At 41.7% G+C, this 25,269-nt stretch overlaps 1 protein-coding gene across 9 annotated transcripts in view; it reads right to left on the bottom strand.

The window, feature by feature from the left end:
* Positions 1-24,783, bottom strand: part of mef2aa (myocyte enhancer factor 2aa) — a 60,055-nt gene extending 35,272 nt beyond the window's left edge. For 8 of the 9 annotated variants that reach the window (XM_030096524.1, XM_030096527.1, XM_030096529.1 and 5 more), the window contains exons 1-2: positions 21,025-21,177; positions 4,080-4,298 (exon numbers count right to left, since the gene is read on the bottom strand). In XM_030096524.1, the coding sequence (XP_029952384.1) occupies positions 4,080-4,133 (54 nt within the window). In that variant the 5' untranslated portion in view covers positions 4,134-4,298; positions 21,025-21,177. Of the gene's footprint in view, positions 1-4,079; positions 4,299-21,024; positions 21,178-24,583 lie in introns of those variants that run through there. The other variant, XM_030096523.1, reaches the window with a different exon arrangement.
* Between the last annotated feature and the right edge of the window lie 486 nt (positions 24,784-25,269).

Below are 25,269 nucleotides of genomic sequence, written 5' to 3'. Positions count from 1 at the left end.
TGTGGCTGCTGCCCTGGCTCCACAGTGCCAGGGAGTGCAGGCTTGGGAGACAAGCCAGGGCCACTGCGACTGTCTGCCTGGATCAACTCTCTGTGGGAGAGAGGACAGCCCCAGGATCCCCGTGTGGACAACTGATGGTGCAAAAGCCTCGTCCAGTGGGTGGGCTTGACCTTGAAACCCACAGGAGCCGTGGCTGATCCTGTTTAGTGGCGTGGACGACATGCTAGTTTACAAACGTGTGTCTAAGCTTCCTGAAAACATCACCAATCAATAACAAAACTGATGATAATGAATATTTTCATTCATTTAATTTAATGAGAAATATAACTGAGACAGAGCTGATCAATGCCAGCCTTTTTTTTTCTTTTTTTAATTATTCATAATGCAAAAATGCTTGTACAGAAACAATTAAATTGGCTTATAAACATTAACATAAATACATAAATAGTAAATACAGCATTTCACTATTTCCAGTCCAAGCATTCAATCAAATCATGAACAGTTGAACAAGATTAAAATGGTTCCTTTGTCACAGCTCAACATTTCTCAGATATATTTGAAGGTCCAATCTGTCCTTAACACTCAACTTCAGGTTTTGCTGCTTCAGCAAAGTTTTTTTAGCACTCATATATCATCTTAGCCAGTGATAATGTATGCACCGGCTGTCACACTTAACAGTTTTCCTCTGTTCTTCCCATTGTCTGTCAACAAGATCTTTAGCTGTCAGAAAAATAATGATGACCACTCAGAACTTCAGGAATGAGTGAAAGCTGAAAAATGGGAGGTATGCGCACTGATGCTCCCTGGAGACTAAGTGTGACAGAGCTACTCTGTGCCTACAGGCATTTGACGTGCCAGAGCATAATCCAAAATGAGCCACAGCAAGGGCAGGCAACCCTCCACCCAGCAGCAAAATCATCAAACTTTTAATGACTTGGACAATTACCCCCGGTGAGCCTGTTAATGGCATCCAGAGGACGTCACCAGACACCGCTTGCTGGGTATCCACCAACATTTACATTAACTTATAAGGGTATGCGTGTCCTCACTTCCACACTATCAATCCCCGTGCAGATCCACACAGTGACAGTTGCTCTGGGAAATAGGTGAAAGATCCTGAATCTGCTGTGTGACTGCCACCGGCTCTGCTGTTGTTATTTGTACAAGATCATGAGCTCCAAACCTCCAAAGTAAGAAAGCACAATAGTCTTCTATATTAGAAAACCACCTTAAAAACATCATGTGTGGATGTGAGAAAAAGACTGAGGAGAGGAAAATTAGAGAGCGTATAATATATCTGTGTCTCTCAGTCACAAAAGGTAAAAATTGCAGTGAATGCAGGAAATCAGAAGGGTCACGCAGAGCACTGCTGCTGTCTGGTTGTTCTCAAGCATTCAATCGCAATCACCAAAGTCAGTGGGTCTGATGGCTGCTGCTGTGATGTAGGACCATCACTTATGCAGGGCATGGTTTGGAAACAGGCTCTTTGCATTCTCATGATATGCATGACAGGGCCCTCATATCTCATTCTGTACATCTCTGCAAGGCCACACGGCAACAAAGACTCTTTTGTGTGAGTAAAAAGCTGCACAAAAAACATTTCAACTTTCACATAATGCATGCAGCATAATGTGCATAATGCACAGTATTTTTCACTCCTATCTTATCTTGCTTGTCATATTTGCACAATACGCTCCATTACAACATAAATATAAATGTTTTGTCTGAGCTCACTCCCTGCACCTAAGCTGCACCCTCACTTCCTGACACGCTGCACAATTACAAACCGTCTCAGCCTGTGTCCCACTCGGTGTTATAAATACTGAAAGGTTAACAGCCCTCCTAAAACACTTCCAGTGACAATGCACGGGAGCCCCTGTTGTCCCTACACAATATTCTGTATGGCAATACTGTCTAATTAGCCCACTTAAGAACTCCTTTCATTTAAATGCTTCGGTATGGGAAGTTAACAGCAGACTGACACAGACAAAGCTTCAAATTGTCTCCCGACAATGGGGACCATATGCTAATGGCTATTCCCCCTTGGTTAGGAGCACGCCCTAGGGAGATGGCACTGTGCGCCTCACAGCCCAAGGGAAAAAAAGAGGGAAAGATACACACGCATACATCACTTTGTACCAAAGCTTTATTTTAGCACAGCAGCCTATTGTCACAGCAGATTCTCTGCTGAGCCAGCTAAAACTAACTAAATGCGAGCTGAAATGCCTGTATTTTGCTGATAAACTTTCTCACAAATTATACAGGGAGACATTTAAAATCTGATGCAAACACCGTGCTTTGGGAGACACATTAATAATAAGCTCTGGAGCTCCACTTTTCTTTGAAACCAAGAGGCAAAACATCTTCCTTCACTCCTTTACCGTGTGCATCGTCGAGAACGGATCGTCTGAGGAGTTAACTTGCTCACCTCACAATCAAATGACAACCTGTTTTCACATTAATTTTTCCCTTTCCTTTTTTCCTCAAGTCACAGGTCACTGCAAAGAGTGAAGGAACCAGTTATGAGCCAGGAGCGGTTCCTCTCCTGCCTTCTCTATTTGGATCCCACCATGAGCCAGGTGTTATACTGATAATTGGCCCACACTGTGGATTTTTGTTTCACACTTTACTGAACTGCTACCCTCACATTAGCAGAAAGAAACATGGTCAAAGTAAAGATTGGCTATTTCTGTTTAATTAATTATATTCCGCAGCACTGCTAACCAGATGTGTTCTATTTGAATACAGGAAACCTGCGCATTATTAATTGGTGTAATTTGTCAAAAGCTCACGGTTGCTAACGTAGCTTCTAAATCAAAGGGATTTAAAAAAAAACTGCCCAGACCTCGTCTTCTGCTATAGATATCTGTCCCTGTTATTCTTGTTTAAAACAGACCCTTGCTGTTTTGTACAGTGTTTTGCTGTTTAGGAGTTTATATTTAACACGAGCAGACAGAGTGAATTCCAGCTCTCTCCCTCTTTGTGGCTAGCCGTGACCAGTGTAGCCAAGTCAAAGAAGGGTGCTGTGTGTCCTTCTGACCCACCCTGCAAATGAGAGGGTGCTGTGGTGCAGTGGCTGCTCCTAATTACTACCAAACAGCTGCAAACACATCGGGATACAGCGAAGGGGCCCAGCAATACTGCCAGACCAGGGGACAAGCCCTACAGTGTGGGGAGGCCACAGGCGGCCCGCTGTGCACCTCGCTACCCTCGGTTCACTCCCACGCCATGAGGCCCCCGCTGCAGCCCAGTGCTCCTGCTGCCTCATCAAGTTCTCCAGCTGAAATTGCAGGGTGGCAAGGGAATCATGTCTGTAAATACGACCGCACTGACAAAGAAATGTCATGGTCCCTGTTCAGCTGGCTGGGACTTTGGGGAGGGAGGTATGTCTGTTTAGATCCATGCACGATATGACAGCTGGTGAACTCTGGCGCACCGCAGAAAGGAAAACTGCAGAAAAGTGTAACCTTCAGACAGGTACCGAGCTGAAAAACTGAGAAGATACAGAGAAAACAGGTTTACAGGGTCGGTTGGTTGGTTGGTCGGATGGATTGGATAGATAGATAGATAAACAGATCGATAAAAAAATAACTAATTTCTAATGTGAGATTTTTTTTTTAACTGACATTTCTGTGATGTTACTTTTTACTTCTTCTTCTACAACATTATCTGAGGCTAGTTTGCCATAATTCAGATGCATTTGAACCCCAGCAATAAAATAAATACATTCAATAATGACTTTCTTTCAAGGTCTGTTGTATCTAGCTTGTGGAAGCATATACAATTGAAAACATGAGATTTGAATAATGAATGGATGACTAAAAATGTGCGTGAATGTACCCAACAATGCTGGGCGACCAGCTAAAGTGGCACAACTCTGTCCACACATCCTAGTTAGAAGAGACAATTACAAACAACATACTAGGTCTGAGCGGTAGAGGGAATTTAAGTTTTGAAGTCATTAATTAGTTTAGCCATTCTCGATATATCTTTTAGTAACTAAATAGATAGATAGATAGATAGATAGATCAATAGATAGATAGATAGATAGATAGATAGATAGATAGATAGTCACTCACCTGTCTGTTCCGCTCATCCATGATTCTGGTGATCTGTATCTTCTTCCGCCCCATAGCTGTGTCCTTTCCGGCCTTTCCGGCACCTCAACAATATCAGAAAAACTTCACACTTTCTTCCCCCACTCTTCTAGTACATTGTGCAGCGGTCTCCCTCTTCTTGTGTGCGCTCACTCACTCTTCTTGGTGTGCTCTTTGCTCTACAGCAGACCACACCACAATCTGCAAGAGGGCCAGAAGAGAGAGAGAGCAAGAGAAAGAAGAGCGAGAGAGAGGGAGAGAGAGAGAGAGAGCGAGTAAGAAGGGGAGAGAGAATAACAGAAAGTTAACTTGACACTCAACAATGTCTCCTCAGGCACTTCAAAGCACCGGAGGGCTCTGTGTTCTGTTCTGAAGCACATTCAGAAAGTATGAGACCCATATGTTATCTCTTCTATTGTTGCGCTTGAACCACAGCTGAAGTCAGTGAAAGACAGCTTCTCTTTTGGAGGACAGGAACTATCTTAGTGACTTGAAGCTTCATAAATTGACTGAAACATCAACGAGGAAGAAACTGATCCAATGTTGGAAGCATATGATAGCGCAAGTTTAAAACAGAAAGTTGGATAAAATGGTGAAAAGTCTAATAAGAACAATGCTATACAGTGGTGTGTGGGGGGGTTATGTGATAATGTTGTGTGATTATTATTATTTTTTATAAAATCAACACTCTTTTACCTGCACACACTGTCTGATCTAAACAACGGTGATGATGACTTTGCTTTGAAGATGATTAAGAGAGTTCGGGGTTGACACCAAGCTAGCTGAAATCCCCAAGGCCGGAGGAGAAGCCGAAAGGGGATAAAGAGAATTGGGGAGGGGGCGTATTCCCAAATGAGCTTGTAACCTGGCCAGTGGTTTAGACCACAGTGTTCCCCTGGGAGTGTCTAACTCTGTCCTGTCTCTGCTCCTCTGGAAGAAGAGATATAGCTCCCTCCCCGGAGGCACATCCATCACATACACCAGCAAATAGAAAATGTCTAAACAACTGCATTTCCCCTATGAGTACGAATCTAGAAAGGTTAACAACTCCGGCCATTAGATGCAGTCAGCAGTTGTGGGCCGAGGAAGCTCGGGGCCGAACTGGCAACGAAAACGAAAATGACCAGTTCCAGTGGCATACAGTCATTATGGGTTACAGATGGACTGGCATTATGGTGTCTGGCTGTCTGAATTGGGGCTCCACTGTAGGCAAACTTGACTGAGATCACCTAGCTACCTACCCACGCATTGCTGTCTGAGCCAGGAAAGTAACAGCCTGAACCCCCACACAGAATTTCCCCAAACCACATCACAACAGACCAGGGAGAGTGACGATGCTTTTGTTCATTCACCACTTTACACACACACACACACACACACACACACACACACACACACACACACACACACACACACACACACACACACACACTGAGTGAGCATGGTTGCAGTTAGAGAGGAGTGGAAAGTGTCTGGTCCCCCAAAAGTTATACTTGGACCACCTTGAAATTTCAGCGCATCCAGCAACCAGTCATAATTATAAGAAACAACCACATTGTACTGACTCATTCGGTACATTTTAAGCATTTCAATTGACAGAAATGTTAATTTTACAAGCAGCCTGGCTTCTCTCATTGCCACACGAAGGCAGAAAGATTCCTCATGCCAAATTTCATGATACAGTGTCAGTGTCAGAGCCTCGATTTTACCGTTGCATTCACAGCTTACTGTGAAACAGAAAGGCAATAATTGGGTTTCAGTAATGTGTTTTGTATATTATCGAGACTCTGCGTGTGAACATATGTTGTGGGTGAGTGGAAGTGAGGTTATCTGAGGTGCGCTAATCTGTAATCACCTGTTGGGGTCGGTCTGAACTAAACACAACGTTTCGCTGGTTGAGAGATTGAGCGCGAATGCATTCAGCGAGTGAAGGCATTGTATACCGCATCTGATATAATGACCCGTTCCACTAAAAACAGATCATTATGGGCCTTGCTCTTTTTTGTCAACACCCGGCGAAGCATCTGATACGATCGAAACGGCCTCCCACATCCGCACACATTCTTTCCTTTCTTTACGGCGAGGAGCTGTCACAGCAGGACACTTCAAGTCCAGAGGCATAATAGACTGTGTCATGACATTTCTCTTGCACAGATACGAAATGACAAGCTGAGAGGGCCTGAAGACTGCAGGTGTGCCAAGCTCCGAACTTAGTGTCCACATTCATCAAAAGTTAGTCAAAATCTAAAGCAGCTTGCTGACAAAAACCTTTATGGGATTTGAGCGATCGCTCCAATTTTACACTGCGGTTCGCTGTATCACTGCATGCTCCAACGTACATCAAATAACGCAATTCTAATCTCCAGAACTAAGTGGGAAATTTTCAGCCAGTACAGCCACTCTGATAAACATGTCAGAAGATGTTCCGATTACAAAGGAGAACAATGACGGCCCTGTAGCAGAGTACATGTGTATGCGTGACACTCCAGCACTCTTGAGTTCTGAGGAAAGGGACAGAATATCTGTTTATGGCCTAAATCATGTGCTCTTTGTGCATGTGAGAGTGCACGTGTGCAAGAAACGGAGACAGAGACGATAAACATTAAAGAAGAGAGGGAACGGGAGAAAATCAACCAAGGAGGACAGAATTCAGTCAAATGAAAAACCACATGGTTTACACAATATAACTGAAAAAAACTACACTTCAGCAACTTATGGGTTACGCTGTAGGAATAAAAGTAGAACTTTGGTGACTATTTAGTTATCTTTTTGGTGACCTTCAGAAGATTTATTGCTCTACATTTCTCTTTAGTGTCTTGGCACCCCGAAAAAAAGCATTTTTACTAAATCAGGTATTTGAGAAAAGCAGCTGCGCGGTGTGTAAGATTTTTGTTTAATATATGACCTAAAAAGCTCAATGAAGTTAGATAACACTGTTGCTGTCTTCTCAAAGACTACATATAACTCAGCAAGTAAACAAATTAACCCCAGCCAGTTTATGTATTGAGTCAAATAAAGAATCATTTGGCAGAACAGTAAACATAAAATTAGTTTAAGCTCTCACCAACTACATAGTAGTGTGGTCTATAGTGACAAGCCACTGACGAGAGCTGGGACAATAAGCTTCTTTCCCAATTCAATGCTTTCCTTTGTTTTTTGTTTTTGGTGCTGATTCGTTTTATATTGCGATTCTTCGATTCTTCAATTACGATTCTTACGTAATTCTTCTTTTTTGTGCGCCATGTCAGAACCCATATTTATCAAAAAAGAAACGCACATCACATCTGAGTCAGTTTTTTTTTTTAATTCATTCTATCATAAGCCTTTCAAAGAGTTTACAAATAACTTTCCACAAATCCAGCTCTACTTAAATGTTTTCAGTTTCGACACTTATTTAAAAAGTGATGGTGGGGGTTTTATCTCGCAAAAGAAAAAATCATAACAAAAAAAAAAAAAAACTAATACATGTGAATCAATGTTTTTCCCCATCTCTACTATTTAGCCAACAAAAACTGTATGTATATGGTTTAATCAAAATAAATGCCCATTGATACAACATTATTTTCTTTCAGTTATAGCGCTTCCACACGTTTCACCTGAAGAACATGCTTTTTCACATTTTCAGACGGGGTTTGAGCTTCAAGTCAATTTGAACAAGAACTCTCCAACTAAAAAAGTATAGCACAAAGAGCTAAACTGTTGTGGTCTTGTTGTCTTATTATTATAACTCATACCTCACGGCTCTCTTTATGGTTCATGTGTTTTACATGTAAGACGATGGTCTTTAAAACTGGAAGTGTCTTCATTAAATGAAGACGAGAAAATGACCAGCCATTTCTATCATTCTAAACTTGTTTCAGTCTTAAACTACTGTCAGCGCATGAGAAAGAAGTGAGACTCAGGTAAAATGGTTGAGGAATGTTGAATGGAGGAGAAGTTAAAAGTCAGCAGTGCTTTGTATAACAGCATTTCATCACGTTAAAAAGACCTTGGTAAGATACACCTGGCCCACTTTGATATTAACCAAACCAGCACTTCTGAAATATGCTTACCAAACATTTGTAACACATAAATCAATGCACAGAGAATATGTCACCATAGGAGCAGCGACGTCAGCCTGATAGAAAGTCAATGCCTAATACAACAAGTACACGCCTTTCTACGCCCACGGTTAAACAAAAATCTTGTTTTGGAATCAACCACACAAGTAACTAAGCAGTGCGGCTGTTCCTGACCGAAGTCGCGCTGATCCTCCATGACGAGGTGTGAGTCTGGTCAAGTGACAGGAGTGCCAGTCTGCCTCCGCCTCCCTTAAGACGGACCACTGAGACACTGGAAGCCTTGGTGACAGGCCTGGCCCTTTCACAATCAATAAAACATGCACAATTCCCAGAGTAATTACCAGATCCAGCACATAGTCTTCCCTCTCACCCTGTGCATTCACTCTGCGCAAAGTTGAGGTATTACTCCCTCCTCTGCTGGCCTATATAAAAAGCAACAGGAATTTACGTTGTGCGTTTCAAGGTTTACCTAAGGAACAGCCAAATAATGAGGCCAGAGTTTCGCTGAAACTTTGTCAGACATTAAAAACTATGACATCAATCTCACACATCAACACTAAATTTGAAAAATCGCCCTGTATGATGAGTATTAAAGATGTACCCACAGCATGAGTATCCATCTCTGAATGTGATGGACAGCAGCCAGAGTCTTGAGCAGAGCCGTGACAGTTGCGCTTCCTGTGCAAAGCATAGTTAGCCTCAGTATCCTACCACAGGCCGTGGGCAGACAAGACTCAACTTCCTGCCCCTCCACTTCCTGTTATTCAGGACCCTTCGCTGCCTGCCCTCTGCGGGGGAGTCGGATGGAGACGGGGCGAGGCGGTGGGGAGGAAGAAAGGGAGGGACCACCTTGGGGACACCCTTCCTCTCTGATCCTTCCCCTTATTACCGTCCCGAATGTACGTCTGAGACTAAACAACAACAGAGGCTCATCTCTTGTGGCTTCGCCGGGCGCGCTCACTGTGTTTACTGTAAGGATCATTACAGTACGTCTCTCAGACTGAGAGACGTGCGCGGGACGCTTTCAGCCACTCGCTTTACAATTAGTAGGCAGGGACCTTTTCTTGTTATTCAAACACTCTGCTGGTTACATAAGAATGAATCACAGCTCCCACAACACCCGTTAATATACATTGAAACAACATGATTATGACAGGAGAACATTTCTAAAGCGCGCAACAGCCTCATGCCATAATCTGATGTGAATTGATATAGGGATTTTTTTTTTTTTTCTTCATCCATGAAAGCATTCTTAAGTGTATCACGCTCACAGTGTCAACATTGTGGCTCGGTTATGATTAGCTCCTGGCAGACTGGGAACATAAAAAGAAGCCGCCTAAATCCACAGTTTTACCGATTTGTTTCAATAGCGCCTTGACATCAGCGCAGTAGGAAATGAACATCCACCTCTTTGTTCTTGCTTTCATCAGGAGGTGCTGTACCTGTAAATGGGGCTGTTGGCCTGAGGGGAGTGGAGGCAAGCCAGCCCTCTCACGCTCTCTCCCTCTTCCCTTTTGTGAGAGTGTGCTTATCTCCCTCTCCAGCAGTGAAAGGCAGGATTGTGGCCCCAGCAGCATCACTAGTGTTAATGTCTCCTGATGCTAATCTGACACACGGCTGCTCCCTCAACAACCACTTTCTCTATCCCTTCTTTCTCGCCCTCCCCCTCTGCTTCCTGTCTTTCTTGCTTGTGTTTTTTCATGATTTCTTTCTTTCTTCATTTCTTTTTTTTTTGGTTTCTCACTTTCTTTGAACTCATGTTATACATTCCCTCACCTCAGTTTCCAAGGCAACTAATGAGATATAATTAATAAGAGCTTTCACAAGGGCATGCGAACAAAAAAGTGGAAAAAGAGGCTTTGAGAAACGTAAAGAGGTGGGGCAGTCTTCAAAAAAGGGGCTTTCACCAAAAAAAAAACTTACCTCGTTCTCTGTAAATTGCTTGGGGTGGCATTTTGAAATATTTGAATAGCATTTTATGAAAAGGTAAAGTACCAAGTAAAATACCAATACTTTATCCTGTATATACCGAGGAATCAAAATGATATAATTAGGGCAACATAAAACCTGCAGGGCAAAAACTGGAGCTAGTAAATTAATACAGGTAAAACTTCCAAAGCTAAACTACTTTGGCAAGTTTTTCACCGTCCATTTTACACATGACTTTATCCAACTAATGGATGAAAGCAGGGGACATTCTGAACAAGTTACTGCTCCATCACAGTATCCCCTCAATATCAAAACTTTCTGAATCTGACTAATTTACCTATAAAAAATACACTATACGTACAAAAACAGTGACCTGCACGGTAGGGACAGTCACAAAGCCGACAGTGAGAGTCTGCACTGAAATGGCAGCCAAGCAGACAGCGAGTGGTTAATCTGCCCTGATGACTGGAAGCTCAGTCCAACTCTCCAATGACCCAGCTGTAATCCCACATTGGATCAATGCAAGTTCAAACAATCCTCCATGCTGCTAGCACCTTGCTCGAGCTGGGGGATGGTGCTGTGAGACAGGGACCAGGAGACAGAAAGCTACTTATCACCTCCAAAATGACATCAAAAGGAAATAAAACCCCACAGGATGAACCTGTTCTCACTGAGAAAATGTTTCACCGTGGGCCACGTTACGCAGACAACTGAAAGGAAATGATGTCACTCTTCAGATAAATACCAGACGGGTATCCAGTCGAGAAAATGCCAATGAGTGGATATAACAACCAATGGCAGAAGGACATCATTTGCTGACAGCCTTACCAGACAGACATCCTCCACCTCGCTCTCACTGTACTGTCAGGGGATGAGAGGACTATACAAGGTGACTTTGACTAAGTGCCTTGGGGTTTCATGAGAAAACGCCATTGACATTACATTAATTTCATGTCTCTTTTTTAACTGACTTAGTGCCACAGAGCCCTTGCATCGCAGGAAAAAAAAAAAAAGAAAGAAAGAAAGAGACATTTTGCTTGGGCTTCAAGGCAAAGGCAGCAGGAATCTGGAGGCCAGGAAGACGATACTGACAAATAGGTGACACGATGTGCTGTGAACAGTTTCCTGATTGTGAAACTCATTCAATGGAGGCATAAGACATTGCCTGAACTGAGGAGGAACACCAGTCAAAAACTTTCCACTGCAATTTAAGCGTCTGGATCTCAGAGTAAGTGTGTGTATGGAAGAGAGACGGGACTACCACTACTGAAAAAGAGACAGAGAAGAAGAGAGGGACAGTCCGACAATGAGAAAGGAGCCAGTATGACTGTGTTAACTATGTGAAGAGATGTAAGGGAAACAAGACTAAAAGAAGCACCCCAACGCCCATCCCATCCCACCTCTGTGGTAGTGTGCGGCAGCGGCGTTGTAACATAATTACTGCTGGGACACATCTATTCCCAATGATCCATTTGCGTCAGTCAGGTTTTCAAGCCCAGCCAATGAATGGATTCTCAGTTTCTCAAGGATAAAGAGATGACCCTCGCCTAACAGTTATATCCATTTCATGTAGAAAAGCTACTCTCCTCCTCAAGGTAAATCCCCTGATGCATATTTGAGTGAAACTTTTATGAACAAACAAAATGATGATAACTTCCTCGATGCACGGGGTAGGGTGAAAAAAAATTATGTCTCATTAAAAATAAACGTGCTTGACAACTGAGAAATTATAGACATATAGAACAGTTGCTATAGTGCCCCACTAACCACAGTTTTTGCCTCCAAGGAATTAACGGTACAGTAAAGTCGCACATCTTAGTACTTGGTCCCATATAATAATTTTTCGGAAAATTAAGAGAATCCTTTGAAAATTTCTCTTTAACAACAATCGTCATGTTGTGACAACATTTGTGTCCTCAAACAGTCTCCTAATCTTAGATAATTAGTGCAAACATCTCACAAAGACTGTTTGTCAGTCAGACTCTGTTCAGTTAAGTCTTATAATCAGTTTATTTTTGATATTTTCTATTTCACTAGATTCAGAGAAAAGATCAAAATTGCTTTTAAGTTATCAAACAAAGATAAAAGCTAAGGTAAACCTCTGGGCATTTATCTCTTGAAAATATGGATACTTAGAGGTGAAACATTTATGCAACTAAACACCATATAACAGTTTACAGTAACTTCAAGAATTGCAATTTCATTACTGAGTACATGAGTAGTTTTTATCATAAGCGCAAGTATGTACTAATGCTCTGTCCATCAAACTGTTGTGTCATTGCTTTCCTATATTGAACCTACAATATATAGAATTCACTCAATTTTACTATTTGAGCATCATCTACACAGCCGATTCAGCACATCTGCTATTATTCTGCTGTCTATTTTATGAGATACATATCTATCTATTTACATATTTCACAAAAACCTAATTTCACTTCCTCAAAATGCATTATTTATATCATTTTGATCTCAAGCTTCAGAAGAAAACTTCTGAAGTAATGCACGACTCAAAGTATGTCTTCTCCAGTTAGGCTGTTATCAGTCTTTCGCAGCACTTGAGGATGACTCCCTGTTGGTGTAACGGAGCAAACAAAGAGAACACTGGGTTGAATAACACCGATCAGACCTGGGACGAGTTGGTTACGTAAAATAAACCAAAAAATTGAAAGCATACAACCATAAATGATGTTGACTTCACTTATTGATTTTTATTAGAAGGCCAGACGACTTTGTGACAGCTCTTCAAACTGAAATTTACAGTTGCCACACATTCCATCTATATTTCAAAAGTGAAATTAAGGAAGCCAAAGCTGCCAGTATTTCAAATCAAATTTGCAAATTAAATAAATGAATTACTTTTTCATTGTCACTCTTACTGCGTGTCGCTTCACTACATTTTTTTTCTAGCTAATTCGACTACAAAGTTCGTGACTGTACCTCATAGAGAAGTTACATTGTGACTTGGAAAACGCCAATATTACGTTAACCTCTTAACCCTTCCAAATTATTTCTAATGAGCCAATCAACAAAAAGTCATGGTATATCCATAAAATGTAACTGACAGAGTAATGGCAAACTACTCACTTCAGATTAACCCTGTTGCTTTAACAAATTATGTCTCTGAGCAAAAGCCCTCCATCAACAGCATTCCTTATGACAGTGTGTCACTTTAACAAGTCAGTGTCTTGACATGGCACAACATCAGTATTCAGCGCTCGCTATGGATGAACACTGTGTCACACCAGAGACGAGCTGATAAAGTTACATGTCACACGTCTGCGTCAGTATTTCTCCGTTCCCCGTGTTTATTATTTTCAATTGCTCATTCTTCCCTCTGTTTTCATAGCAGTTAAACTCACACACAAACACACACACACACACACACACACACACACACACACACACACACACACACACACACACACACACACTAATAAAACCTAATGCATGCATGGTCCTAGAGGTTTATAAATTTGCATTGAATTACAGTGTGGCACTGTGTTCTGATCTGGGATGATGGCATGTGTCCATTTGCATGGTTGTCGATCATAAGATGGACTTCTCACCAGGGAACAATAATAATGCCAACCCCGTAGGGAGTACCAGTCCCCCACTCTGCCAGGAACCCTGCAAGCTGTGTTAAGTGTCATGGCAGCCTTTTGATGTTGCACAGGCCCCAACTCAGAAATGGTAAACAGCAGAGATGAACCAAGATCTTCCTCCAGGGGGAATTCACAGTGTAAGGATATTAGGAACGTTATGCATAATGTGTCTCAGCAGCAGTGAATTCACCCAACCTCAACACGTCTTTTCTACACACTGAAAGCCCAGATTAGACACAGAACTTCTAGATATTCAATTCTCCCCCAATGTTAGAAATCAGCAGGCTGGTTTAACTAAATAAATAGCGAGCGCTTTGGAAAAACAACAGATTTTGGTGCGCATACGTGTTGCACATATTGTTTATGAATATAGTCACTATCTGCCTTCAGAGAATACTGGCTCTTAATGGATTTTTTTTTTCTTTTTTAAAAAAAAAAGCTCAGAATAAATATTTGATTTTCTCTTCCCATTTTTATCTTCCACTCGATGCCTCTTTCCCACAGTGTTCCATTACATAAAAGGTTTATGCAATCCGAGGAGTGAGGATGGCCATGACTCATAATAACAGTGAGGGGGGGCTAGCTAAAGTAGCAATGATTTCTTTTTTTTCATTATTTTATGTTATAGAAACAGTCTCATGATGAGCTAACCACGATCTTAGGTTCACACGCTTCAGTTCATAAGAAACATTTAAAATCAAGCAACTCATTTGTAAAAAAAAAACAAAAAACTACATGACTGAGAGAGGCTGGAAGTGCCTGGAAACAGCTTTGTAAAAATATTGTCATGTGCTTTGATGTTTTAAGAAAGATAAGGTCACACAAGGAGATGTTTTTCATTTTGAATAATCCAGAGCGTTCGCCGTGTCCTTCGTGAACGATATTTTCTAAGGGTAAATTATCCATGTAAGTGTACCAGGTAGTCCATGATTTCTTTATCGCGGATTCTCTCTTCAAACAACATCAGTCTGAGAGGTCAGGGGTGAATCTTTTTGTTTGACTCAATTTGATATGCAATGACATCAATTAACGAAATTCACTGTGCAAATAACCAAGTGGGGATTTCTGCAGCTACAGTTCGCTGTTTCTCCCAAATCAGATGATGTGAGTTAGCTGTCACATGAACAGTGTGTGCAAACACTGCGCGAGAGAGAGAGAAAGAGGGAGAGAGAGAGTGAAAGAGAGAGAGAGAGAGAGAGAGAGAGAGAGAGAGAGAGAGAGAGAGAGAGAGAGAGAGAGAGAGAGAGAGAGAGAGAGAGAGAGAGAGAGAGAGAGAGAGAGAGAGAGAGAGAGAGAGAGAGGGAGAGACCCCCACTGGTCCTGCTGCTGTTCGTCTCTCCAGGATCCGCAAAAGATTCCTGGAGAGGCTCCGGTCCTGAGTCCCAGACTCTGATAGCTGATCGCCTCTGGTCCTGAGTCCCTGAGCCAGCAGCCCATGATGAATGACACCCCACCTCCACAATCCCCACACACGCTACGAACACTCCTGGCAGTCGGTCCGGTGAAAGAGGTCCAGGGGAGGAGGGAAACAAAGTGAAGAACAACACAGTCTGACATGAATACAGGATGGCAACAGCTCACTGGTGGAAACACTACACCATTTTCACCTAGATCTGCAGCCCGCAGCACACAGATGGAAAGTGGACTGGGAGGAAGGGAGAGGACAGACGGGCAGACGCACAAACAGCGGGCAGACTCAACACCTCACTCACAATCACAGTCACACTATAGAGAGCTGGGATCTGGGGACTGGAGATGCAAAGACAATCATTTCTGAATGCCCTGGATTCAAAGAGATTGGCTTTAACTGAAATGCAGTGGGGGAAATAGAACAAATCTATTTTCCCCCAAGTGAAAAAAAAAACAAAAAGAGCAGTGTTTACCCTTTGAAACATCTTCTGAAATGTCGAATCACAAAGATGATTGAAGTTATTTTTTTAAAAAATCAAAACCAAATTTTTATCCCACTCAATATTGCACACACAACACAAGCACACAAATAAACACATTCAGCCAGTCGCGCGGCTGTTTGTGAACTTGTGCTCCAAACTGAAACGAACACGCACAAGGCCTTGCAGTGCAGAGGGAGGAAGCCAACTTTGAACTGCAAGTCAGAGCCCTGCTGTGGACCGGAGCCGCCGGGTCACTTCCCTTCCCTGTTCATATGACCAATGTGTGCTGCAGAATAATGGGAGGAATCACCCCCTCCTCCTCCTCCCAGCTGTCCGGGTTCACAGGGCTTCTCAGACAGACAGAAAAACAAGGATATTGCAGAACGGGCCTCCTTCCTGCAGCTCAGTACCAGACCAGCTGCAGGAGATCCAACAATTCCTACCAGCAGCTACTGGACTTGTAGTCAATGGGCCTGATGTGTGAACTGTGACACCCCACTCTCACAGCTGTAATTACTGCACAAGCCATTGATAAACACTTTTCCATGCATTCTGCTTCTTGCTATCTTGGGTAACATAATGGGAGACTAGATTAAATGGCGATAAAGGCTGTAACTGAAGCCTCAAATAGCCTATTTTAGCGCTCTGTAGCGACAGAGTGAACCACTTCATCACGCTGAGACTCTGAAGAAAGTTTACTTTGCATGCAGTTCAATTGTTTGTCTGTTGATGATGCTTCTATTTAATCGACTCCCCACAAAGCCAGAGAAGTTAAATCTCCAGTGAGAGATGCTTCTTAACATCCACGGAAGAGCATCAGGAATTTGATACAGTGGGGTATATTAGCAATCATAGGAGATCTTTTGATCTAGTAAATTATATTATAATATATTCCTTTGATTTATGTTTTTTTTTTCCCACAGTCTCATTAAAATGCAGTGAAAATGCAACTCAGCAAAGAGATGTCTTTCTTAACTTCATTTTTTGCTTGATACATGATTTAACTTAATGATATTGCCACAATATTGTGTGGCGACATCACTCACTTAATATCAGCCGGAAGCATTAATCTACGTTTGGAATTTACAAATGAAGCCTTAAAAAGACGGTGAGGATACCATAGCGAGCAGAATAACTGTGAAAGCATAATTCCGAAGGACTGGTTACGCTCCCGATCACAGTCGGTGTCCAGCATGAATGTGGAGAGACACAGAAGTAGGATCACAGCAGTGAAAGCCGGCTGACAGCAGATTTAGAGTGCGAGTGGTGTTTGAGGATCCTCCTGCTGAGCGTCCTGTGTGGTCCAGGTTGAAGAGGTGAAGAGACCTCTAGTCTCGCCTTGTTTGAAAGAGCAGGGGAGCCGGGAAAAGACGGCGCGGCCTTAAGCTGCTCTGCCCCGCTCAGCAACACATGTGCTGAGTGAGCCAAACAGGGTGGCTTACCACCACAGGTCTCAGTCAAGGGCAGGACAGTTGAAAGGTCACTGCTGGCTGTCTTGCTATACAAACAGTACCTCGGCGAGTAATGCCTGCGCCCTCTGAGCTTACATCAGGCTGTTATAGGGCCTAAACAATTACTGGAGATTATGAGGACAGTTTCTGAGTGCCAGTGCAACGTGGTGATCTAATTAGACAGCCATGTGCTTTTACAGCAGCCACTACGGAGGATCTTAGTTGAAGTATACTGGAAAAAAATAAAAAAAAGATCATGTTGGGTAAATACCCTTATCTGTTGACTTTATGGCAACAACAGTTAGATTCCGATATCCTCCATAAAAAGATTTTACTTTCTTATGATGAGGAAAGGTTGTGTTGCAATTTTATGGCTGTGGAATTGAACAATGAGCGAGTGCTTCCGCTGCCTTTTACATGATAGCATCAACTTTTAATGTCGTTTTATATCGATGTGTGTGTTTGATAGTACTGAGAATCTCATGCATGACACACTGGTGAATTTTGTCTTTGGACGGCTGCATTGCGTAAGATCTGCGGGCCAACATAATGACTAGTTTATAGTTCCAATGCACTGGTTCTCTGTTTTCTTTATCGCTATTTTCTAGATTTCATTGACATAAGAACTGTATGTGTTAAATCTTGTAAATCTTGAAAAAATGATGTGTCTTTAACCTTAAAACCAAATCACCAAAAATACATTTTCAGCTAAGCATGCACTTCAGAAACATAAAAATATATCTATATATTTGACCAATGAATGTGACGAACCGATCAGTTATTCTTTAGCAAAAAGCAAGCTTTCTCCCTTCAGCCTCCGGTGAACAGCGGACAGCTAACTGCAGTCTAAAACATTATCTGCCAGGCTCAAGATTCTGCATCCAACCTCCAGGTCTCACAGGGGGATGCTGGAATCTCCATATTGATGATGGAGCTCCAATAAACAATGAATCATGTTACTAAGATGCTCTAGTTAGACAAAGAAAAACTTGAATAGTTTTCAGTATCCTGCCGACTCTAAGTATACCCCTGTTTTCTTCTCATGGACGACTGCTTGAAAGCACATGAACGTTACTTACAGCATGTTTAGTTTTTTTGTAATAAATAATTTACATGTTAATGGGGTAAGGTGTTAAGAAATCAATTTGATTGAATTACCTTCGAAGGAAAAAAGACAGTTATTTCAAAGACGAGTCCCATACACAAACTGTGAATAGATACATGCATGGATTTCTTCTTTTTGTGCCTTGTTGTGATTCATAGTGAGATAAACCAACCAAAACATTGGCAGCTAAATCTCACTTTCCAAACAAGCCCTGGATCGATGTCAAAGGTTTTTTCTTTTTTCTTTTTTTGCAAAATACAACCAAATGAAACTAAGGCACTTAAAAAAATCATGAAAAACATTTTGTAAATATATATAAACCAATCCTATTATATTGCATAGTATTGTAATATCCATAAGTGTCTTGAATTTCTTCTAAATCTGCAGTATAAAAGAACATCTTGGCTTACAAACAATCAGAGAAACACTATCCTCTTTATTGGACCAAGAATGTTCTGCTTCTAGCTCTTATTTTTCATTCAATGCATCCTTGGCTTTCAGCTCTCTGGTGTTTTGTCCTCCTTGGAAAAATGTCCTGGGAGGAGGAGAGTGGAGGAGAAAGACTTTCACTCAGTGATTCAGAGGCATCGTGTAAACGCCAGCATTCTCTTTCTGACAACCAGCGTTAATTGCAGATCCGACTCGCCCACACACTCCACATTTCTCCTGGAAGGAGAAGCTGAGACACTGAGATTGAAGTGGGATGAGGAGTGCAGCAAAAGATGCTGCAGCTGCCCATTCCTCGCACCATCACCACCTCTCATTTCTGCCTTTTCACTGAGAACTTGTGCTAAGACGCTAACAAGCTCTTACGCACATTTACAGAGACATGCAGGGGCACACAAACATAACATACAACAAGGCTAAAACATTTAATAAACAGTAGTAGTCACTGTGGAACATCAGCCATCTATCATGCAGCACTACATCATCCCAGTCCTGATTAAATGACACAGGGTGGAATCTAATAGTCATATTATCAAACATCTCTGCCTGTTTGTGTAATGGCAGAGGCAGAACATTTGGGGTCTCTGAGGTTAGAGCAACAGTTCACGACGTGCACGAGAGAGACCTTTTTTTGATGGCTCTATCTGTGCTCCACATTCATTCCTTTTGACTAATATGGAACATAAATTGTTAAAACGGCATTCGTATCAGCGCGATGAAAGAATCTCTCATCCACACATTAGACATAAGAGCTCACGTGATGTAGATCATGAGCAACAAGGCCCATTACTGGCGAGGCCCAGGGCAGCACAGAAGCTAATGACTGCAGATTGGAGGGTGCTTTAATGCTTTGCTTTAGAAATCTCTGGCAACCCGCTGGTAATGTAACATGCACGCTGCCATAATAACGGCAACATAGGAAGAACAGTGACAAATGCAAGTATGCTTTAATACTCTGGCAACAGCTAGTGTCCCTACGGGACTTTCGTTATGCTGAAATCAGTATGGTTGCCAACCGGATAAGTGAAAAAATGTACTGTAAGTTGTAAAGGTCAAGGCAAAGTAATAATTTATATGTTCAAGTCAATAAGCAGATTGACTCAGATATTGAGGATGCTTATATATAAGGTTGCTTTGCATAACTGCACCAACATAATAACCAGAAAAACACTTTATAAATAGAAATTGTTAAAATGATTCCATACCGACACAGACTGGTAAAACGAAACGTGAATTGAGTGCAATTTCAGTTTGTTCATTTCTGTTTCAGCTAAATAAAATACTACTTTCTGTACAATATTAATGAGCTATGTAGGCTGTGGGCATACACTAGAAACATTTGAGAAGGTCAGGTTACTCTTGGCCATTTCCCACTCTGGCCAGAGGTTAAGGTCACCGGAGTGCCAGAGATTCAAAGAAACATCAGACAGCAAAGCTCTGCCCTCAAACAACCTGCACAGCAAAGGGACGTGCACTCTGATCTGTTCCGCTCTTGTTTTATTTTAATTAATAAAAAGTGAGACGCTCATTTAATCTGAAATACCAAAAACAAAGATCCCACTTCAGCTGAGCTCACACAACCTAAACTCATTAGTTTTATTGACTGACTCTTTAAAAAAATAAAAATAACATTTGGTAACATACCTTCACTTCACTTATTTCTACAACCACACTATATAAGCCTCTTACAAACATGACAAGACAAACTTACCATATAAATACAGCTGTCTATCTTTTCACAATATAAAAGGCTATTTTGCCCACACACAAGTGAAAGTACACACATAAGAATTATTTACAAACTGTTACATGTTTTTCAGAGGCAGAACAATTTGGGAACGTACAATTTGCGGATGGCAGACTTGTATTACCGCGATCCTGTCACTGTGTGTGAGCTGGCCTGCAGTTGTTGCTATGATGGATCATCAGTGTTATTATACACACACTGATTACTATTTTGGCCGAGCGATGCGCCTGTTTTACAAAGTGCAGCTTAACATTACACTCTTGGGATAACACGGCAAAACTCCGACGGGGGCTAGAATAATCAAAAAACGGTAATCCGGGCACATCGCGAGACGTAAAAGTACAACTTAATCGCGACGGAAGATGAATCCTGTAAAAGTTTCCCACAATTGACAGATATCAACAGCGCGCGCCAGACGGCAGCCTCTTCCCTGACACTTGGACCAAAGCGCACGGATAATCCACCACCACTCACGTTAAATGACACGGCAGCACTCTGACATTGTATATAGTTTTTTTTGAAAAGCAGCCGTTTTGCCAGGGAGAGAAAAAAAGATAAATAGTTGATCTTCGCGTCTCCCAAATCCACTCTACGTCTCCCTCTTGCGCCTTTCCTCCACTCTCACTCCCTGACTGTAGCTACAGTGTCGCTGCCACTCTCCGCAACATTGTTTCTATTTCCGTTACTCACCTTTACTCCCAAGTCAGTCGCTGTATATAGACACTCTATATCGGTGACTCCAGTGGATAAACGTAATTTCGGTTCACATTTACGCGCTGACTGCTATTTTAGGGGGAGCTGACAAACTCAGAAAACCCAGTCTCCCTCTTGTCAGTGAGAGACTCCTCCCCTTATCTGACGAACGGTCTCTCTCTCTCTCTCTCTCTCTCTCTCTCTCTCTCTCTCTCTCTCTCTCTCTCGCTCTCTCTCTCTCTCTCTCTCTCTCTCTATTTGACACACACCAAAGTTACAGCATTTATCAGTAAAAACATTCCCAGAAGTGGACTAAAAAAAATCCAAAAACTTGCACTCTAAAGGGTCCAAGTGAGCATAGAGAAAAAGTAATAGACAACTGAAGGTTTTCTTATTCATTATGTTCAGTTTCATACCATTATAATACCATAGTCACACATTTCCAGCCTGGAAATGAAGTGTGTAAACAGATTAAGTTGAAAAAGGAGTCGAAAACAGGAGAAATAAGGACTGTTAAAGTGTTTTCTTTTAAGTATTTGAACAGTGACTTTCCTAAACTGGTGGGCGCAGCCTCATCACAGCAGATACTACGTTTGACGTCACATCGCTAAGACAACAGCGCAGGAATTCGGTTTGAACGACCCTTTCGTCAGCCAATGAAATCCCGCAGCGACTCTGAAGCAGCCAACCAGAGGAGGGGGGCGGGAGCTTGTGTGCCTCCCTTCGGTGCCTGTCACGTGTATGAGCAGGATCAGAGGAAGCATGGTGATTGGCCCGCCCGGCTGTTTGTACTGGCGTTTGGAGGCAGGTGTGATAGAAAACCGGCGCAATTATCATGTTTTCCTGTAATTATACGGTTAATAATGACTTGATAAACAGGTGACCGGGTATAGGCTTCATACAGAGGCATGGGAAGGAATGTAGAAGCAATCATTCAGATTGTTTTCTTTTGTGCTCCATTTATTAAATACAATGCAGTTTTTTGTGGGGGTTTTTTTGCAGTTTCATTGACACGCACCATCATCAGCATGCTCGTTTTGTAAATTTACAATAATTGTATGACTAGTTAACACTGGCACAGCTGTTTCATGAGAAGCATTTTACATTTTATACCTGAAGCCTGTGTAAAGCAGAGCTGTGCCATTGTCCCACGATTAATCACAATGCATATGGAAGATTACAAAAATCAATCACTACATAATATTGATAAAAAAACCCACCAGTGGTCAAAAATGTATACAGATTCAAAGAACTAGTTTCTCTTAATTTAATAAAACCTATACAGGTCAAGTGGTTACTTTAGAAAAAAAAAATCAAAAGTAAGCAGGTGATTCAATTGAACATCCAAAGAATTTTCTGCTTTGTCTTTTATGTTTTCAAGCAACTTGGAATTGAGATACCAACCACTTCCCACTGCATGACAAAAAGCCACATGATTACCTCCAGCCTCACCAATATACAGTATAGTCTGCTGTCAAGGTACAGAAAAAGAGACACAAACTCCTTATTTAACTACATTACAGTGACAACACAGTGTTCTGTAGTGTTCTGAATAAGGCAGTCTGTAAAGAGTGTAACCTCTAATAGCAGCCTCACTTGGAAAAATCATTTTCTGAAAACTACGGTAATATGTCGTAATTTGCTGTGACACTGCTAAAGCTGTGAAAACATACTATTTACATGAACACGTCTTTCATAAATAATTCTCTTTTTTCTTACACACATTTCACCATGCATTTTTACTTGATTGAAGCTGAAAGGACTTAAAGAAGTTGTTTAAGTTACACAATAAATAGTAAAGTGACTTTATTTAAAGCACGAATTTCACCACATCAGCAGTCCGAATATGCATTGCAACATGGATCTTTTGCTCTCACACTCACACACCGATGGTGAGAGCAGACATGCCAGGGGATTGCACACCATTGGTAGAAAAGTGGAGTTCACCATCTTGCCCAAGGACACTGTGGCACAAGATCAAGCGTGACAGGAGTTTCACATACTCTACAACTGACATTCGCTATTCAGTTAATGGATAATAAATCTCTGTTTCTTTAACTTCATCATTATGAACGGAGGATTTCAGTGTCACATGTGGGATTAGGAAATCATTTGACTGGAAAAAATTAACCAGATTAACCAGTTCAGCACAATTAAATGTGCAATTGATCGGGTTGGGTTTTATGCAGGAATACACTCAATAATCATAACAATATGTGTCTTTGCAGTAGGATCTGTGTTTTGGAAATGTTATGTGCTGTATTTTATTAAACAAAACTCACTGCGGTATTTGAAGGATAAAACTGTACTCAATAAGATCAAACAGACAGGAGTTGCTTCTTTAAGTTTGGAAAACATCTCCAGACATTAGATAACCATTGTTCCTATTGTAATCTCTGCAAATCAAGAGTAACAACATAATACTCTTGGACATTGTGTGCAACATGTCCTTTTGTAAAGAACCTCTACTAAACCAAAATGACAGTGTTACCGTTCTCACATTAGCCACAGCTGTGCTTGATTTATGTTGCCCTCCCATCTGCTTCTAACACAAACATCAGTACTCCACATATTTCGCAATTACTTTGTGGAAAAATTTACTTTTCTTGTTGGTCGTTTGTGAAGTCAATATTTTCTATTGCATTTCATGTTGAGCACAATTTGTATGTTTTCAGGAAGTTCTCAGTGCAATTAGCTATACATTTGATCTATATGTACTAAATAAGTTATGTCCCATCAGGTTAGTTTATTCAGCTGTATATGGGCTCAAATGGTAACATCGTGACAGATGGACTTTTTTGACAACATAAATTTCCTGTCTCACTTTTCCAAGATTGCTGTATAAATTTGAATTTCTACGAATGTATTATAATCTTTTTGAAATTCACCCATATGCTTGGTTAGTGTCTTTAGATGAGGAGATGACTCACAGACACTGATGGTATGTTAATGTTTATAAGCAGGTTGAATTTGTTGATCATTTGGTCCGGAGTGCATCAAATTAACAAAAAAAACTATGTTCAAAAAAGAATTGATTGTAGTTGTTATTGTTGTTTCACCGTGATGTGCCATTCTGCTGTGTAATGATAGTCAGAGCAAATAAAATCACAGGCTTAAAGAGTCCCCTGCTGTTTCCTCTAAGTTTTTTTTTTAATCAGTTTCACTCTGTTGTGCTTCTTTATGAGTTTGGGCTGATTCCTGCAGATGACACTGTAGATCCAAGTTGCTTTCAGTCTCCATAGCAGCAGTTTTGTGTCAACATGCACTCCTCTCATCCTCCCAAGCGAACGCCAGCAAAAAAAAAAAAAAAAAAAAAAAAAAAAAAAAGGCATGCTAGCCAAACACAGCAAACATCAAGGTAACATTCTGCATCAGCTTATTTCTAAGTTTCCCTTGCACATGCCACAGCTGGAAAGAATACGATATGGTACGGCTGTCAAGATTATTTTTCAAGTCCACATAATCACAGTGCAAGAGTTTAAAAGTCGGCCGGCATCACATTTCATTTTGTAACATGCGCCAGTCGTCTAAACCTCCTGTAACACCTGTATCTCACCTGTTGATGCTGTGCAAACAGAACCTGCTGTTCCAATCTTCACCTTTCTTCCTGCACGGACTGACTTTCTTTATCTCTTCCTTCCGCTCTGTCTGCAACTCTTCCTCTTCTTTCCTGGCCGCTACAGTGTCACTCTGCCCATTGATGTACCTCAAAGCCAGACCAGCTGGCTTTGGATGCTTCCCTCCGAGCCCTGTGAGGCCCGTCCTCACTCCCCGTTCTTCCTCTCGTCCCTTTGTCTCTCTGCCGGCAGAGAGCACGGGGGGCAGTGGTTTGACGAGAAGGACCCCAGATGGACATAGACACGTCGGGCATGCGTTATGTGATGGGGCCTGGCTCAGGGCTCTGGGAGCCAGACACAGCTGTCAGTCATATCTCCAGAAGGTGTTGAGGATTTTTCCTTGCTCTCTTAGAAGGCCAGTAGGAATAGTTCAAAATCTGTTTGCACGCGGGCGTGTTTTCGGGGAACGCGTTCAAGTCCACGAGTGAGTTTTAAAAGCCGTCTGGTTCATAATCGCCACTGTAAAACACATGACTCATGTCTTGAGGATTTTTTGTTTTTTATACTAATTTCATTAGTGTTTACTTAAAACTTTGTCTTCTCAAATTAAGGGGAAAATCTTACATGTATGATACTGTAAGCGAAGCATTACAACCAGCTGCAGGGACGCGCCAAATAACGGTTT

Source organism: Salarias fasciatus, chromosome 7 (assembly GCF_902148845.1).
Source record: "Salarias fasciatus chromosome 7, fSalaFa1.1, whole genome shotgun sequence".
NCBI classification, from domain to species: Eukaryota; Metazoa; Chordata; class Actinopteri; order Blenniiformes; family Blenniidae; genus Salarias; species Salarias fasciatus.
The sequence above is the reverse complement of the archived record's forward strand: the minus strand, read 5'-3'. Positions and strand labels throughout refer to the sequence as shown.